The following is a 24,002-nucleotide window of genomic DNA, read 5'->3' as shown; positions in this document are numbered from 1 at the left end:
GAAGGGAAGCCCTCTGGCCTCCAACACTCTGTCCCATGAATTCAGTTGCTCACAGGAGAGATGGTCTATGTTCAACTTTCTTTCACATTTTTATTTAGTCTTTTTATATTTTCAATCCTACTTTTCTTCTTTTTTCTTCCTCAACCTGGTCAGTTTCTTCTTCTTTTCTTAAAAAAAATGTTATTATTTTATTATTTTTATAGCAGAATAAGATTCCATTGGGCACACATAACACATTTTCAATTTCTGATCAAATTGTTTAGAACCATTGATTTTTTTATTTATTCACACATCTACTCCAAATTGACAATTGTAATTGCAGCTGCCTCTAAAGTAAATTGATCTTAATTTCTAGGAAATCTACTTGGATAGTTTAGAAATATGAGTGATCATTTAAAAATGCTTGCTCTTTTAATATTTTTTAATTGTTTTATTTATTTAAAGATATTAAACATCCATTTGGAACTTTCTATGATAATGATGAGAAGGAGGAGGAGGAGGAGGAAGAAGAGGAAGTAGATGATGATGTCATTTTGTGCCTGTTATTCTGGCTTTCAGAATCTGCTGATTTTCACCATGGTGGCCTATTGTCTTGTGCATTATGTGACTAGATATTTTTGAATCACCTTCGTGAATTCTTTATATATTAGACTAACATAGTTTTATTCAGGAGATATTTATGTTTTCTCTGCCAATCACTTGAGGGTTTTAAAGACCCAATAGCATTTTACTTTTAATTCTTATTGTGTTTCCTGGTCATAGAAAGGTCTGTGCCCCAAATATCAACTGATATACAATAACTATATTTTAAGTATAAAATGTATTATATATACACATATATGTTCTATATAATACAGATAAAACTATGCCATCATGGTATGCAAAAGAATTTTTCTAAATGTTAACCCTAAGTTATGGCCAATTATAATACTCCTTGCCAATATTGCCTGTTTCTGAAACTTCCTGGCTTGTCCTCTCATTTTGTGTGCAGCTCTTCCTACATGCTATCCATGAAGGAAGAGTCTCTCCAGCCTCTGGTCTTACACAAGCTCTGGCAGGTGTTCTTCTGCCTTCACATGCACTGATGCTTTAGAACACTGTGGTTTGTGTGCTTGTGTGAGTTTTTTTTGTTTATCTGGTGGGTATGTTGTCAGTCTATCTTCCTGTTTCACACTATCATTTCTTAATAAAACAGATTTCATCTCTTCCTATGTCGATGATCTATTATTCCATGGAATGTATTTCCATATTCAGAGGGTTCTGATTCTTCACACTGTTTGATCTCAAATTGATCATTTTTTTCCCAATCAAATGGTACTAAAGTGAACAGACACAGACACAGAGAATAAGGACAAATTCCCAGCATCTACATGGCAGCTCACAACTGTCCTGAATTTCAGTTCCAAGGGTTCTGATACCTGATTCTGACATCTACAGGTACTGCATACACACATGTGATGGTCATATATGTATACAGATGAAGCATCCATATACACAATTTTAATTTAATTTTTTACTTTTGGCTCACACAGCTTTAAAGTTGCTTCTTAGAAATTTGTTTTGTTTTTAAAAAAAAATCGTTCAGATGAATTTCATTTTAACGTTTGCTCCTAGGGATATTTCTATTCCCTCCATTATTTCATCAATGACCATTTGGCCATCAAAACATTCTTTATTAAATTTCTATGTATTCATATTGTATCTCTTTTTCATTTTTTTCTGATTTTACTCTGTTCTGAAAGAATATAGAAGACTTTTTTTGTGAAGATCAGTGTTATATCATAAGTTGTGATGTATTTTGGAGAAAGTTTCAGGTGTTGTTGAACAGAATGTGTGTTCTTTGGGTGGAAAGTTCATAAATGTCACTTACATCTATCAGTCTGTGTAACACTTGATCTTTGAAGTGTATGAAATTTCTCCTGGAATGGCATAGGCATTAAAAGAATGGGATGCTGCAATCACTCACTATCACTGTATCTGCTCCTATTTGTCCTTTTATACACAATAGATACTTTCATATGAAATTGAATTTACAAATGATAAGTGCATATATTTGTAGTGGGTAGCCATCCCAGCATTGGCCTGGAAGTTCCAACCCCCACTGAGGCTTTGGTAATGGTCACGCCCACAAGGCGGGGCAGAGGAGGAAGCGGAAGACGAAGGATCGGGAAGTACTCACTCTCTTGGTTCCCGGACTCTGGACGCTGGAGGTAGACCGAGCAGAGTTCTCCAGAGAACAACGCCGGATTGTGCTATACCCTTGCCAGACCCTGTAACCTACCCCCTCATTTGTAAGTACCCCACAAAATAAACCTCCCTTTTAACTACGTGGAGTGGCCTTAATAATTTCACCAATATATATTTTTACAATTGTTTTATATTTGGGGTATATTATTTATTTTATTAATATGTAGTGATGTAACATATCTATTTTGATAAAATTTTCATTGATGTCTACTTTAAAGGTATATGTGTAACTATTTCTGATTTTTTTTTCCTGTGTCCACTACTTGATACGCACTTTTCCATCCTTTCACTTCTAGTTTCTGATTGTCTTTCCTGTTAGGTGTGTTCCTTCCATACAGATACAAATTGCCATTCTACATTTTTGAAGTGGATAGTTAAGACTATTTACCCTATGGGTTATTATTATTGAGTATTTGATGATTCTTGCAAATTTGTTGTATTTCTCCCTGGATGGTCCCAGTCTTGTAATATATGTTCCTTTACCCCAATTCATCTTAAAAGTTTGCTTGTTTGTTGAGTTGAGTTTGATTAAGTTACTAATTTGTTCACTTATTAACTAACAATACCTTCTGTAAATTTTATTTTTCCTTAGATCTCCTTTTTGTGAGTTTCTTCATCTTTGAAAAAGATTTTCTTAAATATTTTCTGAAAAGATAGAGACATAATCATGAATCACCCATTTTGTCTGTGATTATCCTGCAAGGTTTTATCAGGATAGCTTTGCTGGACACAATATTATTAGTTGGCAGGTATTTACTATTAGTTCTTGAAAAACATTATTAACTTTGTTTTAGATTTTAGGGTTTCTGCCAAGAGACCAGAGATAATTATAAGGTTTCTGTATTTCAGAAATTCCTTATTACTATGTTAAATATTCTTTTTTTTTCATTTGTACTCTTAATATTTTCAGCTAGAACGTAAAAGGAATGTTTATTTTGTAATGCCTTTTTTTAGTTGAATATCCATTTGTTTATAGGTTTGGAAATTTTTAGCTATAATTCTACAAAATATGTTATCTTTTACTTTGGTTAGTATCTGAAAAGCCAAGGTACACCTGTGGATCCTAAATTTTGTCTTTTGATCATGCCCCAAGTTCCTGAATCACATGGTTATAATTTCTGTTTTCACGTCCTTCATTTCTGTATGTATGGATGTTTTCCTTATCCTTGTGCTCAGAACCTTATTGTTTGTTTGTTTTCTTTCTTGATTCATCTTCATTGTTGGTGTTTCTTTTCATAGTGCTTCTATTAAATTTTTTAAGTTGTCACTATCCAAAATATCTTAGCCACATTTGGATCATAATTTCTTTGCTGAACCTGCTACCTAAGGTTATGAAACAAATATCTTACTTCACATATTATTTTTTCTTTTTTAATTTTCTTTGAGCTCACCACTAGTTTAAAAAATGAAATATTTCAAGTCTTCATCCACATTTAAATCATTTGAATAGAATGGAATTTAGGTATTGAGGCACTGAAAACTTTTAAAGTTATTATATTCTTGCCTTTTTCATATAATTTTGGATTCTACATTGTTATTTATTTACGTGCTATGTTGTATATCTTGTTCTGATTGTTTTCCTGAGGTATTCCTAATGGGAATACTGCTCTTGGTGTTCAGATCACCACTGTTCCTCAGAGGAGATGAAGCCACCACCAGCAACAGGCAACAACAACCAGACACTCAACTGGGGATGTCAACTCCATCATCAGTGTTTGAAAATAAAGTAACTATGATAATTATTTGAAATCATAGTGTTTACACATAAACAGAATGAAATACTTTATAATTAAGCAATAAAAAGGAAGATAGCCTGGGAAAAGGGAAAATACAGAAGAAAACAAAGAGTAGAAAGGTGTCTGGGATCAACATATAAGAAGTGACAGTGTTGCTGGAGAGATGGCTTATCAGTTAAGTGTGCTTGATGATCACTCACATTAAACATCAGTTTGGCAGAATGCACCTTGATACAAACAGTTCCTTTTTCAACATTAGAAACCATATTTCATTAGAGAAGTTGACTTATTTTAAAGTTGCTTCTCTTTCTATTTGTTATTTTAATTACATGCATTCCAAATTATTAAACTGAGAAATATTGAAATCACCCAGTTGCAATAAAATCAGATCACATGATATAATTATTTGGAATTTGTTCTGTTAACCTAGTAATACTTCATAAAATTATTGCATTCCAATGTTACTTTTACATTTATGAATATATTTTACTGTATTTGAGCACAATAGTTCATATCTTCATGTTTTTAGAAGTAAAACTAATGAAAGGGTAATTATTCACATGCTGGATTACAAAATTATTTTATAGAAAAGTGAGTGTGTGTGTGTGTGTGTGTGTGTGTGTGTGTGTGTGTTTATTAAATAAATACTCGGGATAGAACAAGGAAGCCTTCTTTATCCTTCCTTTTCATAGTTACTTCTTTTTTGTTCGTTTGTTTGTTTTTTTAAAGACAACGTTCCTCTGTGTAGTCCTGACTATCCTGGAACTTGCTTTGTAGACCAAGCTGGCCTTGAACTCACCGAGATCCGCCTGCTTCTACCTCCCCAGTGCTAGGATTAAAAGAGTGTGCTACTACTGCCCGGCTGTTACTTCTTATACAAGTGTTTATTATACTATTGTCTCCCCAAAGACTATTTCCCTATCCAGACACCTTGAAAATCACATAATGTTGATGTTTTACCCTGCATTAAGAACACCTATTTTTAAAACAAAGTATGTACAGTTAGATAGACAGATAGATGATATATAGAATTAGTTATACTTATTTATTTTCTGACTTCAGTCACATATGAATATATAAGTTCAATGAAAACAAGACACTATTTTGTTCACTTTAAGCATAGAAGTCCAGAAATACACCAGGAATTCAGTAAATATTTGTTAAGCAAATATAACTTAAGTAAAGTGAAAATTTGTCAAGCAGTGGTAGATTTCCTCACATAAAAAAACTTTACACATTCTTCTGAAGTTAGATAAACTAAACCAATAGAAAATTAGACAGGCATGGGGACATAGCTGTAAACCCAGCATTAGTACCCAGGAGCTGAGGCAGGAGAATTTTAAATATGAGTATACTAAGGGACTGTTAGAGACTTTGTTTCCAAATAAACAAAAAATTAGCAAGGTTGCTCTCAAAGGGAATTTCTAAAAAGTATTTATTAAGCAAGGCTAAGTATTTGATTAAGAGTAACAATTGTGTATCTACCTACTTCCCCTCAGCTGGCTTCCCAAGATTGTGAAACAGAGCACAAGTTATGGGTTTGGACAGGCTTTTAACAGTTATTCCTTGCCCACCTTGTGACAATGAGTAAACCTTTTGAAATGTACTAACTAAGCAGTCTACTTGCTTCCAACAACTCAGAAGTTAAGTATGTCATCAGAGCATCTAAGGATTATAGCTGAGGTTTCCAGGTTTAACTATAACCTACAATACTGAAGTTCCAGCAACATATTTGAAAAGTGTCTTAACTTATGGCTTTCTTTGATCTTTTACTGAAAAAAAAAAATCAAGAAATAGTTACCACGTTAGAAGATGGAATTTGGCAGGGTGGTGGTGGCACACGCCTTTAATCCCAGCACTCAGGAGGCAGAGCCAGGCGGATCTCTGTGAGTTCAAGGCCAGCCTGGTCTCCAATGTGAGTTCCAGGACAGGCACAAAGCTACACAGAGAAACCCTGTCTCAAAAAACCAAAAAAAAAAAAAGAAAGAAAGAAGATGGAATTTGGCTAATTGAATCTGTTATCTAATCCATGGTCACTCATAGCTGGCTCTAGAATAAGCTATAAACTGTCATTTATGTCCTTTGACACAAAATCCTTATTTTCATTCTGTGTTAGTTAATTTGTTTGTTTGTTTGTTGATTGATTGTTTTTTTTTTCTGTTAGTTGTGTTAACATTTATGGGACCTAAATGTGGACTCCCCAGAACAAATGAATCAATTCATGCTAGGAGAGATGCTTAAATCAGAGGCAGGTACTAGCCAGACTGTTGGTGTGCAACTGTCCTCTGATGTGTGTTTTTTAGTTATTTCTGGATTTTAACTCTTCCTTGATTTGACCAACCATTTGTTTATTCTTAGCTTGTTTCAGAGGATTATGGGAATTCCTCAAGCTGTTGATGATTACATCATGGAGCTATATTTCTATCCCTTACATCTACATCTTCTAGGGCAGTGGTTCTCAATCTGTAGGTCAAAACTCCCCTTGAAAACCTCTATCATCAAAGATATTTGCATTACAATTAATAACAGAAGCAAAATTGCAGTTATGAAGTACCAATGAAAATAATTTTATGGTTAGAGTCACCACAACATGAGGAACTGTGTTAAAGTGTCACAGCATTAGGAAGGTTAGAACCACTAGGGGCTCCTAGGATCAATTATAATAAATAAATCATCTGGCTGTGGTAGTCTGGGATGCCAAATTTTCCTTTCAAGACTTAAAATATATCTTTTCTTTGAAAGTTTTAATTGGGAAGTCTACTGCTAGTCTGATGGGCCTGCCTTTGTATGTGATTTGGTGTTTCTGTTTTGCTACCTTTAACACACTTTCTGTTTCCTATTTATCTAGTGTTTCATTATAATATGATGAGTCAAGATTCTCTCCCCATTTTATTTATTTTATGAACTATAGGCCTCCTGTATACAACAGTGTATTTGCTTAACTCTGAGAAATATTGTGAATCTTCTGAAAAAAATTTTTTTGGTATTTTACTTTTTTTTTTAATTAGAAACTTCTTATTCATTTTACATACCAATCACAAATCCCTCTCTTTCCTCCTCCCGCCCCTTCAGCATTCCCCCCTCAACCTACCCCCAATGCCTTTAGATAGATATTCTATGTCCAATAACCTCTACATTTGATCCTTTCCTATCGAATCATAGGAGATTCCAGATTTCTCCTTCTTTTACTTTTTTCCTTGTTGGATTTTTCTAGCTCCTCTACTTTGTCTTTAAGCCCAGCTATGCTGTTCTCTCCTTGATCGATTCTGTCAGTGAGACTTTCCATGGAACATTGTATTTCATTATGCTTTTTTTCCCTTTCCAGAATTTCAGGTTTGATTTTCTTCAATATTTCTATCATTTTTTTCAGTTCTGCCTTTATTATCTTAAATCACTTTCCTCTCTCTATTCAGCTGTTCATATTCCTATTGAGAGGCTTATTTTCTTCTTGGCTTCTTTGAAATTACTTATAAGCATTTTAATCATTTTTCTGAGTTCTCTGCCTGGGATTTCATCTAACTTAATTTTTACTGGATGCCGTTACTCCAGGTTAGTTAATTTTTGATGAATCCTACTTTTCCTTTTCCTTGTATTACATAATTGGGATGTACATATTTAGAGTTATTTCATTGCTTGCTTGCTTGCTCTACCTATTTATTTATTTATTTATTTATTCATCATCTATCTATCTATCTATCTATCTATCTATCTATTTATTTATTTATTTATTGAGGTGTTTGCAGTACTAATGTGTGACCTACATGTGGTAGAATTGAGATATATAAAAAATAAATAATATCATTTTGGGTGGAGACTGGAGGGATATCTCACCAATTAAGAGCACTGGCTGTTCTTCCAGAAGACCCAAATTCCATTCCCAGCACTCACATGGTAGCTTAAAACCATCTGCAACTCCAGTTCCAGGGGCTCCAGCACCTTCTTCTGGCCTCCATGAATCCAGGGAAGCACCTTGTACACACAGGTACATGTATACATGCAAACAAAATACCCATACACATAAAATAATAAAATACTTTTCTTAATAATTAGCATATAAATTTATTCTTTTATTAAGAAAAAATTTCATTCATTTTACACACCCAAGATCCCCCTTTTCCCTACTCCTGCCTCCCCTCCCAACCCACCCTCTACTCCCACCCACAAAAAGGCAAGGCCTCTCATGGAGAGGCACATTCAACAGAGGCAAGTCCAAGCCCTTCCCCCTGCCTCAAGGCTGCACAGGAGGTGTCCCATCATAGGTAGTGGTCTCCACAAAGCCCGCTCATGGCTCATGCATCACAGATGGATGCTGATCCTACCGCCAGGGGGCCTCCCAAGCAGATCAAGCTACACAAGTGCCCACCTGCGAAGGGCCTAGTCCAGTCACGTGTGGACTCCACAGCCACTGAACCAACTTTCATGAGTTCCCTCTAGTTTGGTTTGGTCGTCCCTGCATGTTTCCCCATCATGATCCTAATGCACTTGCTCATAGAATCCCTCGAATCCCTCTTCTCTCTCTTTGACAGGACTCGTGGAGCTCTGGCTGTGAATCTCTACATATGCTTCCATCAGTCACTGAAGAAAAGTTCTGTTTTGACAGTTATGGGTATTCACCGGTCTGATCTCTGGGGTAAGCCAGTTCAGTTCAGGCACCCTCTCCACTGTTGCTAGTAGCCCAGGCTAGGGATTCTTGGAAACTTCTCTAGCACCGGGTTTCTCTCTATCCCCATGATCGATCTCTCTCTCTCTCTCTCTCTCTCTCTCTCTCTCTCTCTCTCTCTCTCTCTCTCTCTCACACACACACACACACACACACACACACACACACACACACAATCATGGTTTCTCTTTCATTGTATTAGCATATAAATTTCTCACTGTAGCAATATCTGACATGAGCATTTCCTTTTTCCTTGTTACCGTATATTAACTGTTCTAATAATAGTTTTAGTGATGATATTTCTATTCATGTATACTTTGTGGGGTCTTTCTCTAGTTTTTCCCTGTTCCCAATTCTGTTGTTAACCCTTCCTCAGAATAGACCCTATTGTAATTTAAGTCATTTTGTAAATATCTAGACTCTGTATATGAGAGAGAATTGGAGTATTTGTTTTTGTGAGTCTGGTATAATTTTGGAATATGATAATTTCCAGTTTGACTAATTTTCCTGCAAATGATATAATTACATTTTTTTATGAATGAGTAACACTTTGGTGTGTAAATACACCACATTCCCTTTATTCATCCATTGATTACAACCTTGGCTATTGTGAATACTATCATAGTAAGCATTAGGTATTCCAGCACATCAATGTCTGCTGACTATGCTTTAATTAGGCATATACCTATTATTAATATCATAGGATTGCATGGTACATCTATTTTTTATTTTGAGAAATATCTGTATTGATTTCCATAATGGCTGTACTAGTTTGTACTCTCTCAGCACCAGTGCTTAATGATAGCCCCTATAATCCTTACCAGGGGTTAGAATTTTTTATTTAGTTACTGATGACAACCAATCTGACTGAGGTAACAGAGAATTCTAGTGAATCATTTATTTGTATTTTATTTATGGCTAAGGATGCTGAGGTTTTTCATGTGTTTATTGGTCATTTGCACTTCCATCATTTAAGGAGTTCTCTTCAATGTACACACTTAATTTGATGATTTGGGTTGTAGTGAATTTTTTTAGATTTATTTAATCACTCTTACATGTTAATCTTCTCTAAGATATGTAGTTTTTTTTTTTCTCTCATCCCAAAGGCTAGTCCTTTTCAAGCATTTACCTTGTTGTGCAGAAACGTTTAATTTCATGTAGTTCCATTTAGCTGTTCTTGCTTTTAATTCCTTGGTTATTTGAATCTAATAATCACTGGAATCAAAATATCAAAATACTGCTGATAGTCCATGTGGATGCCTATGTACCAATGTGCTTTCTCTATGTTTTCATCTAGAAGTTTCAAAGTTTTAAGTTAATGTCTTTGAACTATTTTTAAATTTTGTCATGGGTGAGAGATGCAGATCTACATTTATTCTTTTCTTTGTGTATATTCTTCTCCTTTTATTTTTGAAAACTTTATGTATCATCACTCCCTCCTTCCTCCCCCCAACTCCATCACTTAGAAATCCATGATCTCTTTTTAAATTATATATGTACATATATATGTATGTATGTATGTATGTATGTATATGTGTTTGCTGGTATATATGAAAACATGTATAAGCAACCTATCAAGTCAATTTAGCATTACTCATATGTACTTGTGTCCTTGGCTGACCATTTGGAACTAGAAAAATTAGGGAGAACCTTGTCCATGTAGGAAACCGCTTATTTGTCTCTCCATAGCCATTGACTGCTTGTAGTTCTTCATCCAGATATTGGACTATATGGAATTTCACCAACCTATGTTGGCATGTCAACTGATGTTGTCATAATGCTGATTTTTCTCAGGCAACAATGTGGTTGACATTACATGGGTGCATTTTCCTTGTCATGTCTAGAGGACATTATCTAGCAGCAGATGTCTGAGCTTTGGGAATTTCTGATTTTTCTGTTCCTTTTAGGTATACTTTTCCCAGCACTATTTCTGGAGGAAGTTATCTTTTCTAAAGATTGTGTTTTGGGCACCTTTGTAATGATCAGGTAGCTGTAGCTATGTGGGTTTATTTATAAGTCTTCTAGTCTATTAAATTTATCTACATATCTAGGTTTTGTTGGTACTAGGGTGTTTTGTTTTTTTTTTAAATAATGACTGTGTATCATGACTTGGATGGGTACTGTAATGTTACCTGCTTTTTTCTTTCTACTCAGGATTACTTTGACCATTCAGGTTGGTATGTATTTTAGTTTTGTTTCATCTAGTTCTTTGAAGGATAGCTTTAGAATTGTGATGGAGATTAAATTGACTGTGCCAATCAACTTTGGTAATACATCTAAGATTACTTTCTTTAATATTCTATCGTTTTTATTATAGATTTTTTTTTTTACCTTCATGGATAGAGATAACTAGTTTTTGTTGATGTTATTGTATATGAGGCTCTTATCCTGACTCCTTTCTCATCAAGTTTATTTATTGCTTTATGAAAAGGCTACTGATATTTGCATATTGATTTTATCATGCTTCTTGGTGCTGTTTATTATGTCCATGAAATTACTGCTGAGGTCTTTCAGTGTTTGATAGGTATAACATTATATCACCTGCAAAAAAGCAATAATTTTACTCTTTACTTTCTTGTTTCTATTCATTGAGCATAATGGACAGCACTAGTTGGACTTAGTGATTTATCAAAAAAGAAGGCATAAAGGTTGGGGAGAGACAGGCTTTGAGGAATAAAGGACAAATGTGGTTAAATGTGATCATATTTCTTTTTTAATAAATCTATAAAATTCTCTCAAGAATAAGGGAAAGATTATTTGCTTTTAATTATTTTTGAGATTATAATATAACTACAGCATTTCTCCTTCCCATTTCTCCTTTAAATTCATTGTCTCTTTTTTCATTGTTATATGTGGCTATATACATACATATATATATTCCTGAGTATATTCTGATTGGTCTGTACAATCTTACTTGTATGTATGTTTTCAGGGCTTGCCATTTGGCACTGGTCTACCAATTAGTGTGCTCTTTCTTAGGGAAGACGACTTCTTCCACTGTTAGCTTTCCTTTGCATGCTTATAGTTCTTAGTGTGGGTTTGAGTCCTCATGGTTTTGTTTTCTTTCTATCTACTATGGCATGTCTACTGGTGTAGCCCTTGTTCAGTTCACCTCTGGGCAATCATGGTGGTAGGACATCATGGGCATAGCTACTGACATTACTAGAGGAAAAAAATACACAACAAAATTCCCTCATGTTTTGGCTTGTAGAGTTTTCCTTCCTCACTTCTGCAATGTTCTCTGAGCCTTAGGTGCAAGACTGTTTTGTAGATATATCCACTGTGACTGGGCTTCACAGCTCTGCATTTTGATTGATTTTTGTGGTTTTCTGTAGTGATCATTATTTGTTGCAAAGAGAATTTTCCTTGAAGACTATACTTATCTGTGGGCATAGAGAGAAAATGTATTCTTAATCTGTTTACTCAACTACAGGGAAAGCAGAAACACTCCGTTCTGAAGCAACTAATGGGATACAAACTCAGTGTTCAGAGGAAGGGGTTCAGGTATCATCTCTACATTTCTTTCCCAAGCAGCTATGAAGAAGTCAGTTCTCTTCAGAGATGTAGATTCTTCATATCTGAACATTTGCTGATAGAATCCGTTATCTGCCTCTTTCCTGAGTTGGGTGCAAGTATGGTACTAGAGCAAGGCCACCAGATGGCTCTGGTCAGAGTTTACCAGTCTAGAGTGTGATTACTGTGCTCGATTTTACACTAGTTGTTGCATAAACTTAAAACCTTAATCCCACTCTGTAAAGCCCACTTGATCATCTAGAAATATAGAATGGTAGAATAAATATGAGGTGTTCATAAAAACTATAATCTAGAGTGTGAAATACACACAGAGAAATTAACCACTATTTTCAAAATTGAAATGTAATCATTTGACATGCCAAGCACTGAGTTGGGACTAGAAGGATGTTTGAGAGAAAGACACAAAGGAATTTGTGTTAGGATAAGTAGTATCAGGAATAGCACAGACTTTCAAATGGAGTATAAACAACTGGTTTGGTGAATCTACTCTACTCACCTCAGTCTAGAGTATGAGGTAATAGGTAATAGTCATGATCTACAGTATTCTTCTTAGCCTATGATTCCTGATAGCATGGAGAAAATTGATCTCAGGTGATAAATAGCACAAAATATTAAATGGTTAACTTCAAGCTTTAGCTACAGAACAGTGCTGTGCCATGCCCTTCAATATCGCTTTACAGATAGGGTTATTGTGAAAGCAATCAATGTTAACTTCCCTCTGGCTAAAATGATTTTTCATATGTATTAGGGAAAATCCCCTTGTGGGCCACCTAGCTAGTATATACTGGAATGTGAAAATATTGTAACAAATATCTGACTTTTCCTTTAATGCACTAGTCTTATAAATACTTCAAGCAAGAAAGTAGAACAGCAACATATTAACTACAATACGGAGAAATTTGTTACTATCCAAGCTAACCATATTATCATAATACTCTGTTTGATGGCTCTGAGCATTATGATACATGCATTAGACATGGCACAGGTAGGTGAGGGGTTATGGTAAAGTAAGGCTCTGAGACACAGTGCCAGGTAAATATTAATTTTGTGTTCACACTCTGTGAAGGGAAAACGTGGCAGGAGGAACCAGATGTTTAATTCATCTCCTAGGGACCTCCAGTGTGCTTGGCAGTAGCCCTCTACATGCCACTTGTGACAAATTTGGTACCTCACAAGAGTATTCATAGCTTCTTGGAGCCTTGAAATCATATGCCAATTTTAGATAGTTTCTTGCAAATAAATGAATCCATGTGAGTCAATGTACCCTCCTTATTAATTAGAGACAATTCCTTTGTTCATACTTCACCATAAAACACTTTTTAAAAGGTAAGTGAGGCTCCATGCATAAGAAATGTAATGCATGACTCTTGTGTAAAACATCTTGAAGAACTGTGAGGCATTTTAGAAACAGAATAGTACTCCACTGAAGCAGGACTCCATGAACCACTTAATGATGTTCAGAGTTCAGAGGTAAGAACTCTGAGTACCAACTCTGTTGTGTAGCCGAACCAGTCATGCCAAGGTTGGGCACCGAAGCTATTTAACAGGCCTCATACAGTGGTTTTCAGGTGCATTCTGGTTCCCTCTTCCTTCATCATCTTCCATGCTTGCTTGTCAAAAACAATCACAAGATTCTCAACTCAGATTTTTCCACTCTGCTCAGCAACTCTAGAACATTTGTTTTCTACAGTTTGGAAAATTCAGTCATGAACTTTCCTTGCTCTTGTCCCTTAATAATACTGACAACAAACTAATAGCAAAGTGACTAGATCCTATAACACGGTTCCTCAAATTATATGCTAAAATTACGTATAATCTCACATATCATTTTTTAGTATACTTCTTCTGGGTAAGTTAGGTATTAATAAATTTCAAGGCTGGGCCTTAGTGGTTTTGTTAGGACTTATTCATCGAACTTCTACAGGAATGTTTACTCTAAGTCTATTATAATTCTGTCATTGAAAAAAGTATATAGAATATCAGAATCCTCCTAATTTTTAAAATTGATTCCTGTTCATGACTCCTGGTCAAAGTAGTAATCTCTCTACTGAAGGCAATTATCTGGCAGAAATCAGACTGACCATTGTTCAAGAACTTCCACAGAGCTAATATGAAATAGGAACTTCTATCTCAAACTGCCTGCATCTAAAAGATAGAGAAGTATTAATCTTTAATGCAGATTGCTGATACACCCATGAAGATGCTGGAACTGATTCCATAAAAGCATGAACAATAAGAGTCAGAGCTTATGACAGAGAGGAAAGGAGAATGCAGTATTGGTCTATCTCTGGAACACATCCAAGAAAGCTCCTATTTAAACTCCATCCCTCATATTTCAAAGAACTTGCTGTATATAAGCCCCATTAGAAAGGAGAGTCAGGTGAACACCCCCAGTACAGAGCATGTCTAATTCTCCCTTCGTCATGTTGCCTCATACTCTAATTCTGATTACCAAAGTCCTTAGATATGACCTTTCTATATGATGAATTATTCTAGAAATGAGAATTATCCGCTCACAGTTATTAAATCCAGATAGAATTTTTTCTTCTCATGGGATTCTAGGTCCCTGAATATTCACCTATCTACCAATACCAGGGCTTCCTTAAAATAAATAAAATAAGATTCCGTTGAAGTCAGGGTATATCTTGGCCCATGACCATTCTCTACCACCTAACCTCTTTATATCATCCTAAGAAGGGCCAGCTGCAGAGAAGGTCTACATTTCTATTGTTTTTACAACCCAGCATCCTTTCAAGAATCAGCTGCTCTCTCTACACCAAGAAGAAAAGTTTCCTTATCACATGTTCCTCACCCACCCACAGAGTGGACAAATAGAGCAGAGATAAAGTAAGACCTGGGAAGGAGAAAGCCACAGGTGTGCTTGTATAGGAGCAGTAGGTCCTCCCCTCAGTACTTCCTCCCCCCTCCATCAGGGTATGAATGCAGGCTCTCCCCACATGCTCACTACCTTCTGCTACATGAGTGCACTCCTTTTTCTGGCCCTTGTGGGAGTTGCTCCTGAGTTCCACACCTTAACCCAGGTCCTGCTCTTCCTTCTCCTAGAGGCCCTGAACCCCACCATTAAAGCTGCTATTTTACCCAATCTGCACTCCAGTATACTCTATTTTCCCCACAGAGCTCTGTTTCTAAACTTTCTGGCTTCTCTGTATGCTTGACCTTTCCTACCCATTCTACTGTCATTTATTATGTGATCAAAGAGGCTAGAAATTGAAGGGATGTGGAGGTTCCATGAAATGAACCAGTAGGCCTCCGGCTTGGGCCGAAGAGCTTGGGGCTGTCTCAGCCATGGCTGTTTTTACAGACAAATACTTCCAATTTGAAATGTTCAAAACCCCATTATACTGGGAATTAATGTCTTGAAATTCTAACCATATGTTTCTGGAACAGTCGCTTTGTGTTAGAAATGATATTTCTGATATATATGTATATATACACGTATATGACCTAAACATGCAATCCAGGTTAAAAATAAATGATCTTGGGCAATAACATTCCCTCCTGTATCTTACATAAGGACTGCTCTCCATTTTGACTTTAATATACAGATTTGAGCTGTAAAAACATGTGAGTACATTGAGCTCTACAAACCCAGGATATTTTCCAAGATAGTTCCAACTACGCTAATCCCCTCAAACTCTGTTAGCCACAGGGTGTCAATGAATGATAAACGAGATCAAAGCAAGTAGTGGATCAGACAGCCATCCCTGTGCCCTGTTCCTGCATGCTGAGAGCATCATTGTCCTGTCCCTTGTTCCCCATCAGAATACTGTCACCTTCAGAGTACCTTTCTACTGTCTTATGGTGCTCTGTATTATGGAAAACCACAACCCACTATATGGCCACTGTTACATTTTTGTCTTTGGTTCTTGTACTGGATAAGGATACCTAATTAGTTTAAGGCTGGCACAGGACTGAGGGCTTCAGTTTCCAGCACCCCGATGAATTGTCTTCTCTCTTCTCTCTGCTCAAGTTGCTGTCCCTTTTGATGATAAGATCGTTGGAGGATACACCTGCCAGAAGGATTCTGTTCCTTACCAGGTGTCCCTGAACTCTGGCTACCACTTCTGTGGAGGTTCCCTCACCAATGATCAGTGGGTGGTGTCTGCAGCTCACTGCTATAAGAAGTAAGTGATGGGTGCTGGCTTTTCAGAACACACTTGGTGTTTCCAAGGGGATGGGATTAGATCAGGCATCAGCTGAGGTTTTTAGGCCATGGGAAAAGTCAGAGAAGAGATTGTTGACTGCAACTTCTTTCCTGAGTTTGGAGAGAATAAGGATACAGGATGGAAAGGCTTTCACACTGCAGAAACATCCAAAGTAAATCAAGGGTATGGATAAGAAAAGCAAGGAAAGTTGATTTTAGGGCTGAAGGAACCAACGTGAAGTCACACAAAGACTTCCACATAGTTACACTGAGTCCTGTAACACAGAGATAAACACAGAGTTTTTGAGAGTGTGGACAATCTGTAAGCCTTTTTAAACTTCCTATTTTAATTCATTTCACTATATTGAGAAAAATGAGTGTCAGTTTCTATATCAGAGGGTGTCTTACTAGATTCTAATTCAGATAGAAACCCAGAAAGCTAAAATTCATAGCAAGATTTAAGATGGCACAACTGGATGGACAAAGCTATTTTCATTTGTTTGTTTGTTTTCTATGAAATAGGCTTTCTCTGTGCAGCCCTGACTGTCCTAGAACTTCCTCTGTAGGCCAGGCAGAGGATTTAGTGTAGTTTATACTTTGTAAAGGCATAGAGGCAGAATGAAGATACAGGAGCTGGCTTGCCTCCAAAGGGGAGCAGTAGGTTGATGAGTAGTCTCCAGCTGCAGTCCTTTACCTCAGTCACATTACCTGTCTTTGAAGTAGAAAGGAATCGGGTCTCCCAGTGGTACTTGCACACCCCATGTCCGCTACATCTGTGATGTTAAACTAGGCCTCCTGCCCATTCCAAACTTAGTCAGCAGAAAGAGTTTAATAACTCTGGACTATCTGAGGTAATGGAGAGGAAGTGTCTAGCATGGCTCTCTTTCCAACAGCCGCATCCAAGTGAGGTTGGGAGAGCACAACATCAACATCCTTGAGGGCAATGAGCATTTTGTCACTGTTTCCAAGATCATCAAGCACCCCGACTTTGATGTGAAAACGCTGGAAAATGACATCATGCTGATCAAGCTCTCTTCCCCTGTGACCCTCAATGCCCGAGTGGCCACTGTAGCTCTGCCCACCTACTGTGCACCTGCTGGCACCCAGTGCCTCATCTCTGGCTGGGGCAATACCTTGAGCTTTGGTGGTAAGTCACTTCATCTACTTTCTCTACAGCTTTCCAGAGCTAAATTAGTTTCTAAACTTAAGTCATCAGCTTATAATTGGCAAGGACACCTTGCCACCACCCAGTGCACACAGCGTTCCATGGTGGGTAGAAGATAAATTTATGCACTGAATGATATGGTTCCCAGAATGCAAACAGAGTAGATTCAGAATTGCTATTATTACTTCCAAGAAGGACATCAATAATGACTATTTTAGAATCAAAGTTCTTACTGGGTCTTAGTATCTTAAAGAGTGCTCCAAGGCTCACCTAGTGGACAACACTGGGGTGTTGATCCATAGACTGGTCAGAATCACATTTCTTTTTTTTCCTTTCCTCATAGTGAACCACCCAGACCTACTCCAGTGCCTGGATGCCCCACTGCTGCCTCAGATTGACTGTGAAACCTCCTACCCTGGAAGGATCACTAATAACATGGTCTGTGCTGGCTTCCTTGAGGGAGGCAAAGATTCGTGCCAGGTATAATTGGCTCCCTTCTCATATAAATACCTTCTTTTCCCAGGAGTGGGAGTGGAATGCCCAGGTGTATGGGTCATGATGTTTCCTATAGTGGTTCCGTGGGAAAGTGCAGTGGTCTATTCTGGGTGTCATCTCAATACTTTAGTGAGAATAGAGGGTAGGATAACAAATGGAGACACAGGGAGGCTAGAACGGCATCTCCGGGTCAGAAAAACGCGGTCCTTCTTATGCATGCCCCTTCCTTAATCACTGTGTTCCTCCCTCCCAGGGTGACTCTGGTGGCCCTGTGGTCTGCAATGGAGAGCTCCAGGGCATTGTCTCCTGGGGCTATGGCTGTGCCCTGAAGGACAACCCTGGTGTGTACACCAGGGTCTGCAACTATGTGGACTGGATTGCGAACACCATTGCTCATAACTAAAAATCCTTAATCCCTCTGAAGTCACTAAGTCAATAAAGTGAATTCCCTACTTTTTGTGTCTTGGTCTGATCTCTTTATCCTCTTGTGAGAAATTCATACCCAGTTGAGGTCATCCTTCTTTATCCTTGAAAAGTGGAGAGCATCCTACACCTCTGAACATGTTGCATCTAATAGTAGATTAACAGCAGTGTAAAGTAAAGGAAACACTAAAGTTAAATGGTAGAAGACATACAGGTTTCCTTTTCTTTTAGAAAATCAGGTATCATCCCTAGTCCTCCATGGGAATGGAGGGGATGGGCTGGGGGGAGGGTGGGGGAAGGGGAGGGAAGGGGGAGGACAGGGGAACCCATGGCTGATGTGTAAAATTAAAACACAAATATAATTTAAAAAAAAGAAAAGAAAAAAGGAAATCAGGTATCAGAATGTAGATGTTTAAAAATCTGCCTTAATTTTCTTTTGCATTTATGTGTGATTTCTAAATGAACACATGCATGAACACATTCATATTTAAGTAATAAATATCATGTATTTTAAATGAGAGTTTTCCTATTTGATTGCAAGGTGTCCTGAAGGCATTAACATATTCAACATCATGGATGGTAAGATCCTTAACCATAGTGATTATCGTGGGAACATTTTGTCCTCAGAAAACTTATCTAGGGCATGTTCACATGCCCATAGGAATAGCTTCCCCCATATTTATTCCTCATATGCCTATAACATTTTCTTCCGATGTCCTTGATAAGACAATGCATATGCACAATTCTGAGAATTACATAGACATTTTCACACTTAGGCTACTCTCCCCTATAGAGTGATGATCATTGGGGTGGTAAGGCTAGAAAACAGATGTACTGAGGGTACTGGCTTATAGCACCCTTCACCAAGCAGGTGATAGACAGGGGAGGAGGTGCCTCCACATCTCCTTTGTGCTCACTATCTGGCTTTCTATTGCTCCTGCAGCAACTCTGCTAAATAGGAGGATAATTGTGCAGTATATACTTTGTCTGCATAGATGCTGGGAAGCAGTATGGCAAAGAAAATCAACTCAGGCAATACACACCCAAGCATAAAACTTGCTTCTCTTTCCTTATCACTAGATATAACCTTGAACAAGCTCAATCATTTCTCTGCATGCTACATTATAACCTATAAAATCGTAATTGTTTTGTTTTTGAGACAACCTGTTACTCTGAGTCTCAAGTTGCCCCTTGAACTTTCAGTGGTCCCTCTGCCCAGCTTTCCATGTGCTGGAGATGTGAACCACCATGTCTGACTCTAATAAAGATTCCTATTAACTGAAATTTATCTTTTCACAGAAATAAGAAAATTAAAATTTAGATCCATAAGGAGGAAGGGTTGATTTTCTCCGAGTCACCTTTTTATGTGTTCCTGATGGACATTTTTTCTCTCTTAAGGCCTCCTTCGCACACCCACATTTTTTTACAAAATTATTTTTCTGAAAGTTTGTTTTCAATTTATATTTTATTCTTTTATTAAAGAAAATTTTTATTCATTTTACATATCAACCACAGATCCCCCTCTCATCCTTTCCCCCAATACTCATCCCCCATCCCCTCCTCCAAAAGGGTTAGGGCTTCCATGGGGAGTAAGCAAAGCCTGGTGCATTCAGTTGAGGCAGGACCAAGCCCCTTCCTGGCTGCATCAAGGCTGAGCAAGGCTCCCCACCATAGGTGATGGGCTCCAGAAAGCCAGCTCATGCACCTACCAGTTGTGGTACATGCCGGCTGGATTTCATGAAGGAGGAAAAGGCAGGAGGATCATGAATTCAAGACTAGCCTGGGCTACACTTCAAAAATGTTTTTATTTAAAAAGACTTTCATCACTTTGTTCTCCCTTTCCACCTCCAGCCTCTCCCAGATACCTTCCGTCAAACCTCTCCCATGGCTCTCTACTCTCAAATTTACTCAAATTTACAGCCTCTTTTTCTTTGACTATATTTATCACTAGCGTGTTACGAGTTTGTGTGTGTGTGTGTGTGTGTGTGTGTGTGTGTGTGTGTGTGTGTGTGTGTGTGTGTGCAGAAATAGATTTTTAAATAACAGTGTCTTATAAAAGTGACCTGATTTAAAGGCTTCATGGCTAGATAGGACTGCTGGTGTGTCTTTCTTCTGGAGACTTGCTAGCAACTTCTGGTGTCATGAAAGCTAGTCCTCAGACAGAAGTCACTCAGGTCAGTTCAGCTCAGAAGCCTCTGGGCCCTGTGTCTGAAATGTACAAAGTATTTAACAAAACAGAGTTACATTCCACCTCTGGGGGCAACCATGGACAATAAGCAATAAACTAATACATCAGAAGTTGCTTGGATAATTCTGACTGACACTCAAATGGCGGCTTTTCAAATGTAGGGTATTGGATTTTTGTTAGATGGTCTTTATCCATGGGATAGCTAGCCCTACTCCTCACTGGAAACTGCAGCAGGAGAGTTGTCTCCCCATTGGAGAACTAGCCCCCACACTAGGGAGAGATGGCTGCACTGGCCCAGACCGACCAGCTCAGCTGCCATCCAGACCCACATCCTGGACCTGTGTCAGTACACCCTCACATCTACCCCATCTATGCCCTTCTGGATTGTGTGAAGGGACCCGTCCTGCAAAGTGATAGTCACAGGATCTCCATGACTCAGAGCAACAGCAGGAGATCTAAGAGTTGTTTGGTGAAGGTACAGTGGTGATGATGTACCACAGGCCAGAGGCCTTGAACCAGACTCAACTTGATATGTCATGCTTTGTTGACTTCCATGGGAGGCCTTACCCTTACTGAGCAGTGGATGGGAGTAAGGAGCAGGAAGGAGGTGGGGGAGGGGACAGGAGGAAAGGAAGAAGGGGAAATTGTGGTTGGTATATAAAATAAATAAAAATAAAAATAATAAAAAGAAAAGCTGTTTTGACATAAAAAAAGAAAGAAGTATTTTTAGGCCAGATAAGAAATTGTGTGTGTGTGTGTGTGTGTGTGTGTGTGTGTGTGTGAACAGTTAAAACAAAGCCCAGCACTATTTTCTATATTACTCTTTATTAGAACACTTGGAATATGTCACAGAATTTGCTAAATATTTCTTGAGTAAATAAACACAGCTTGAGGGGGAAAAATGCACTTCTAGTGTTGAAACCCATTTAGGTTTCCTAGTGGCTTTACCCAGCAGGTCTGCATAAAGAGGGTGATTGAACCACAGGCCTGAGTCCCAGGTGTCCGAGATGGTCTGCACTTAGCTGTGCTGGGGAGAGGTCTTTTGCTTCACCCCTTGGCATTCCTTTAAAAACCCTTTGACAGAGACATCAGGGCCGGATGGATTAGGATCCAGGCCCTCCCAAGGCTGTCCTGTATTTTCTGTTTCTCTCCCCTCTATATTTCTATCTAATATTTCCTGCTGCTCCAATTCAAGAATACTCTGAGGAAAAGTGGGGGTGGGATGGTGTCCCACATTCTAGGACAAGATGGGGCATCTCAGCTGTAGTATAATGAAAGTATAGAAGTGTCAGTGGGGAAATGGATCAACACCATTGCATTGTGCCTCTCTTCTCAGGTGATTTTAAACTGTTAAGTTGACAGTTACAACTAACCAACACAGCACTCAATGTCTGCAGCTCCCTCTTTCATATATAGTACTATGACTGTGTTCAGTATTCTGTTGTTGCCTCCCATATTAGACTCATCATTGGGACATCTCGCTGCTTTGATGTAAGTCACACAAGTTACAGAAACTAGGAAGTACACAGAGTGAGTGAGAGCTTCCTCTGAAAATAGAATGCAAGGCTTGGAAAGGCCATCAGGGGTTCCTGGTTACAAAAGAGGAAACACCTAAAATGATTGCAATTTTGAAAGATAACTGGCTCTTGATTAGTCTTGATTCAGCACCTACTGAAATGGAAATAATTACTAAGATTCCAATATCATTTGATGAACCTTCACTTGGTAAGCATCATTACTATGGGACCTAAAGGAGCTGATCCAATAATTTGACTTTTTTTGTAAAGGCTGCTTTTTATGTTTTATTTCTTTTACTTTTTATGGTCTTGTCCACTCTACTAACTTAGTATCCCATTTAATTCTTTGTTTTAAACACCTTTAAAATATTTCTCTCTGTATACATTTTTTTTTAAATTTCTTTATTGGTCAAGCAGATTTGTTTTCCATGGAGGGGAATCTTTCACTGTTTTCTTCGTTATTCATTTTTGTTCCTTCCTTTTTCTTTAGTCATACCTAACCGAAATCTTGCTTTTCCTTTGTCAATTATGGTGCACCATACTATCGGGTATGCATTTACCTTTTTTACCATACTTACTCTAAATAATTAATGACTTTAAAATGTAGTCTATATTTTTATCATTTTATGTTCTCTGGTCATTGGTGGTACAGAAGGAAACTTTAAGAAATTTAAGTGTTTCTTTATGTCCTGCTATTTGATAGGTATACTGTTTAATATTTATTGACAGTTGGGTTTGTTACAGAATCACATTGGAGACAAGCCTCTTTCTACCCGCATGAGAAATTACATACACTATATTAAACACTAACCACAGAATATACTGTGAAGGATTGCCTGTAGGAAGTTAATTGATGTAGAAATGGTCACCCTGAACATGGGTGGCATCATTCAGTGTGTTGTGATACAGACTGTATTAAAAAGTAAATAGCAATTTGAGTACTAACATTTATCATCCTCTGCCAGCAGAATGTACATACACTGTGACCAGCCACTCCAAATTCCTATTGCCATATCTATATCTTGTGTGCCATGATGGGTTGCCCTGAAACTGTGTTGACAAGTAAATCCCTTCATTCTTAAGTTGCTTTGTCTAGGTATTTTAAAAGAAGCAACAGAAGGAGTGACTAAGTGTGGCTGTTGTGACAGAAGTTTTCTTTGTTTTTGTTGGTGGTGATATTTTTTTCTTTGTCAGAAAGATAATAGGCACTTATACTTCAAAAGAAGGCTACTCCTTAAGAAAATCTCCTCTCTCCCCAAACTGAAATCCCCAACCCATAAATGTACAAATTGTGACACAAAAAGAGATATAGGACAACAAATCTTTTACAAAAAGATAATATCTCCATAAACAGTGAATTCAAAGACATTCACTTAGTTAAAGTGTCAAGAAAATAGAAGTTTGCTTGTAAAAATGATGAATGACTTCAAAGAGGTTACAAACAAATGAATAACATAAAAAAATCAACTGAGTCTGGGTGAGGAATTCAGCAAGATGAAGGGGAAATTTAGCTATGATATTGAGATTTTGAAACAAAGCAAAAATACCACACATAAATGATAGCAAGGAAAAAAGCTCACCAAATGAAATAGAAATGCAGTTGAAACATTCTCCAAAAGATAAGCCTAACCAGAAGAAAGAAATGTCAAGAAGAGGGAAACTTTCAAGAAGAGTTAATGCCAATATTCTTCAAATTATTCTACATAATAGAAACAGAAGGAACATTGTCCAATTCATTTTATGAGGCAACTATTACACCAATACCTAAACCACATAAAGACAAAACAAAGAAAGAGAACTGAAGTCCAATTACCCCTATCAACATAGATACAAAATTTATCAATAAAACACTTGCAAACCAAATCCAAAAAC

At 37.5% G+C, this 24,002-nt stretch overlaps 1 protein-coding gene and 1 gene segment (V, D, J or C); both read left to right on the top strand.

The window, feature by feature from the left end:
• Positions 1-24,002, top strand: part of LOC118579709 — a 506,004-nt gene that overhangs the window by 361,002 nt on the left and 121,000 nt on the right. Inside the window, 1 exon segment of the C gene segment in view lies at positions 19,297-19,315. Within this exon segment, the coding sequence occupies positions 19,297-19,315 (19 nt within the window).
• On the top strand, positions 15,156-18,405 carry LOC118579715 (anionic trypsin-2-like). Of its 2 annotated transcripts, none has more exons than XM_036181285.1 (5): positions 15,156-15,193; positions 16,167-16,322; positions 17,236-17,489; positions 17,851-17,987; positions 18,256-18,405. In XM_036181285.1, exons 1-5 carry the CDS (start codon positions 15,156-15,158, stop codon positions 18,403-18,405), a joined length of 735 nt encoding a protein of 244 aa, XP_036037178.1. The 2 variants fall into 2 exon arrangements, with proteins under 2 accessions (XP_036037178.1, XP_036037177.1); XM_036181284.1 differs by having other exon boundaries at positions 15,156-15,204; positions 16,172-16,322.

The sequence above is a fragment of the Onychomys torridus genome, chromosome 3 (genome assembly GCF_903995425.1).
Source record: "Onychomys torridus chromosome 3, mOncTor1.1, whole genome shotgun sequence".
Lineage (NCBI taxonomy): Eukaryota > Metazoa > Chordata > Mammalia > Rodentia > Cricetidae > Onychomys > Onychomys torridus.
The sequence above is the reverse complement of the archived record's forward strand: the minus strand, read 5'-3'. Positions and strand labels throughout refer to the sequence as shown.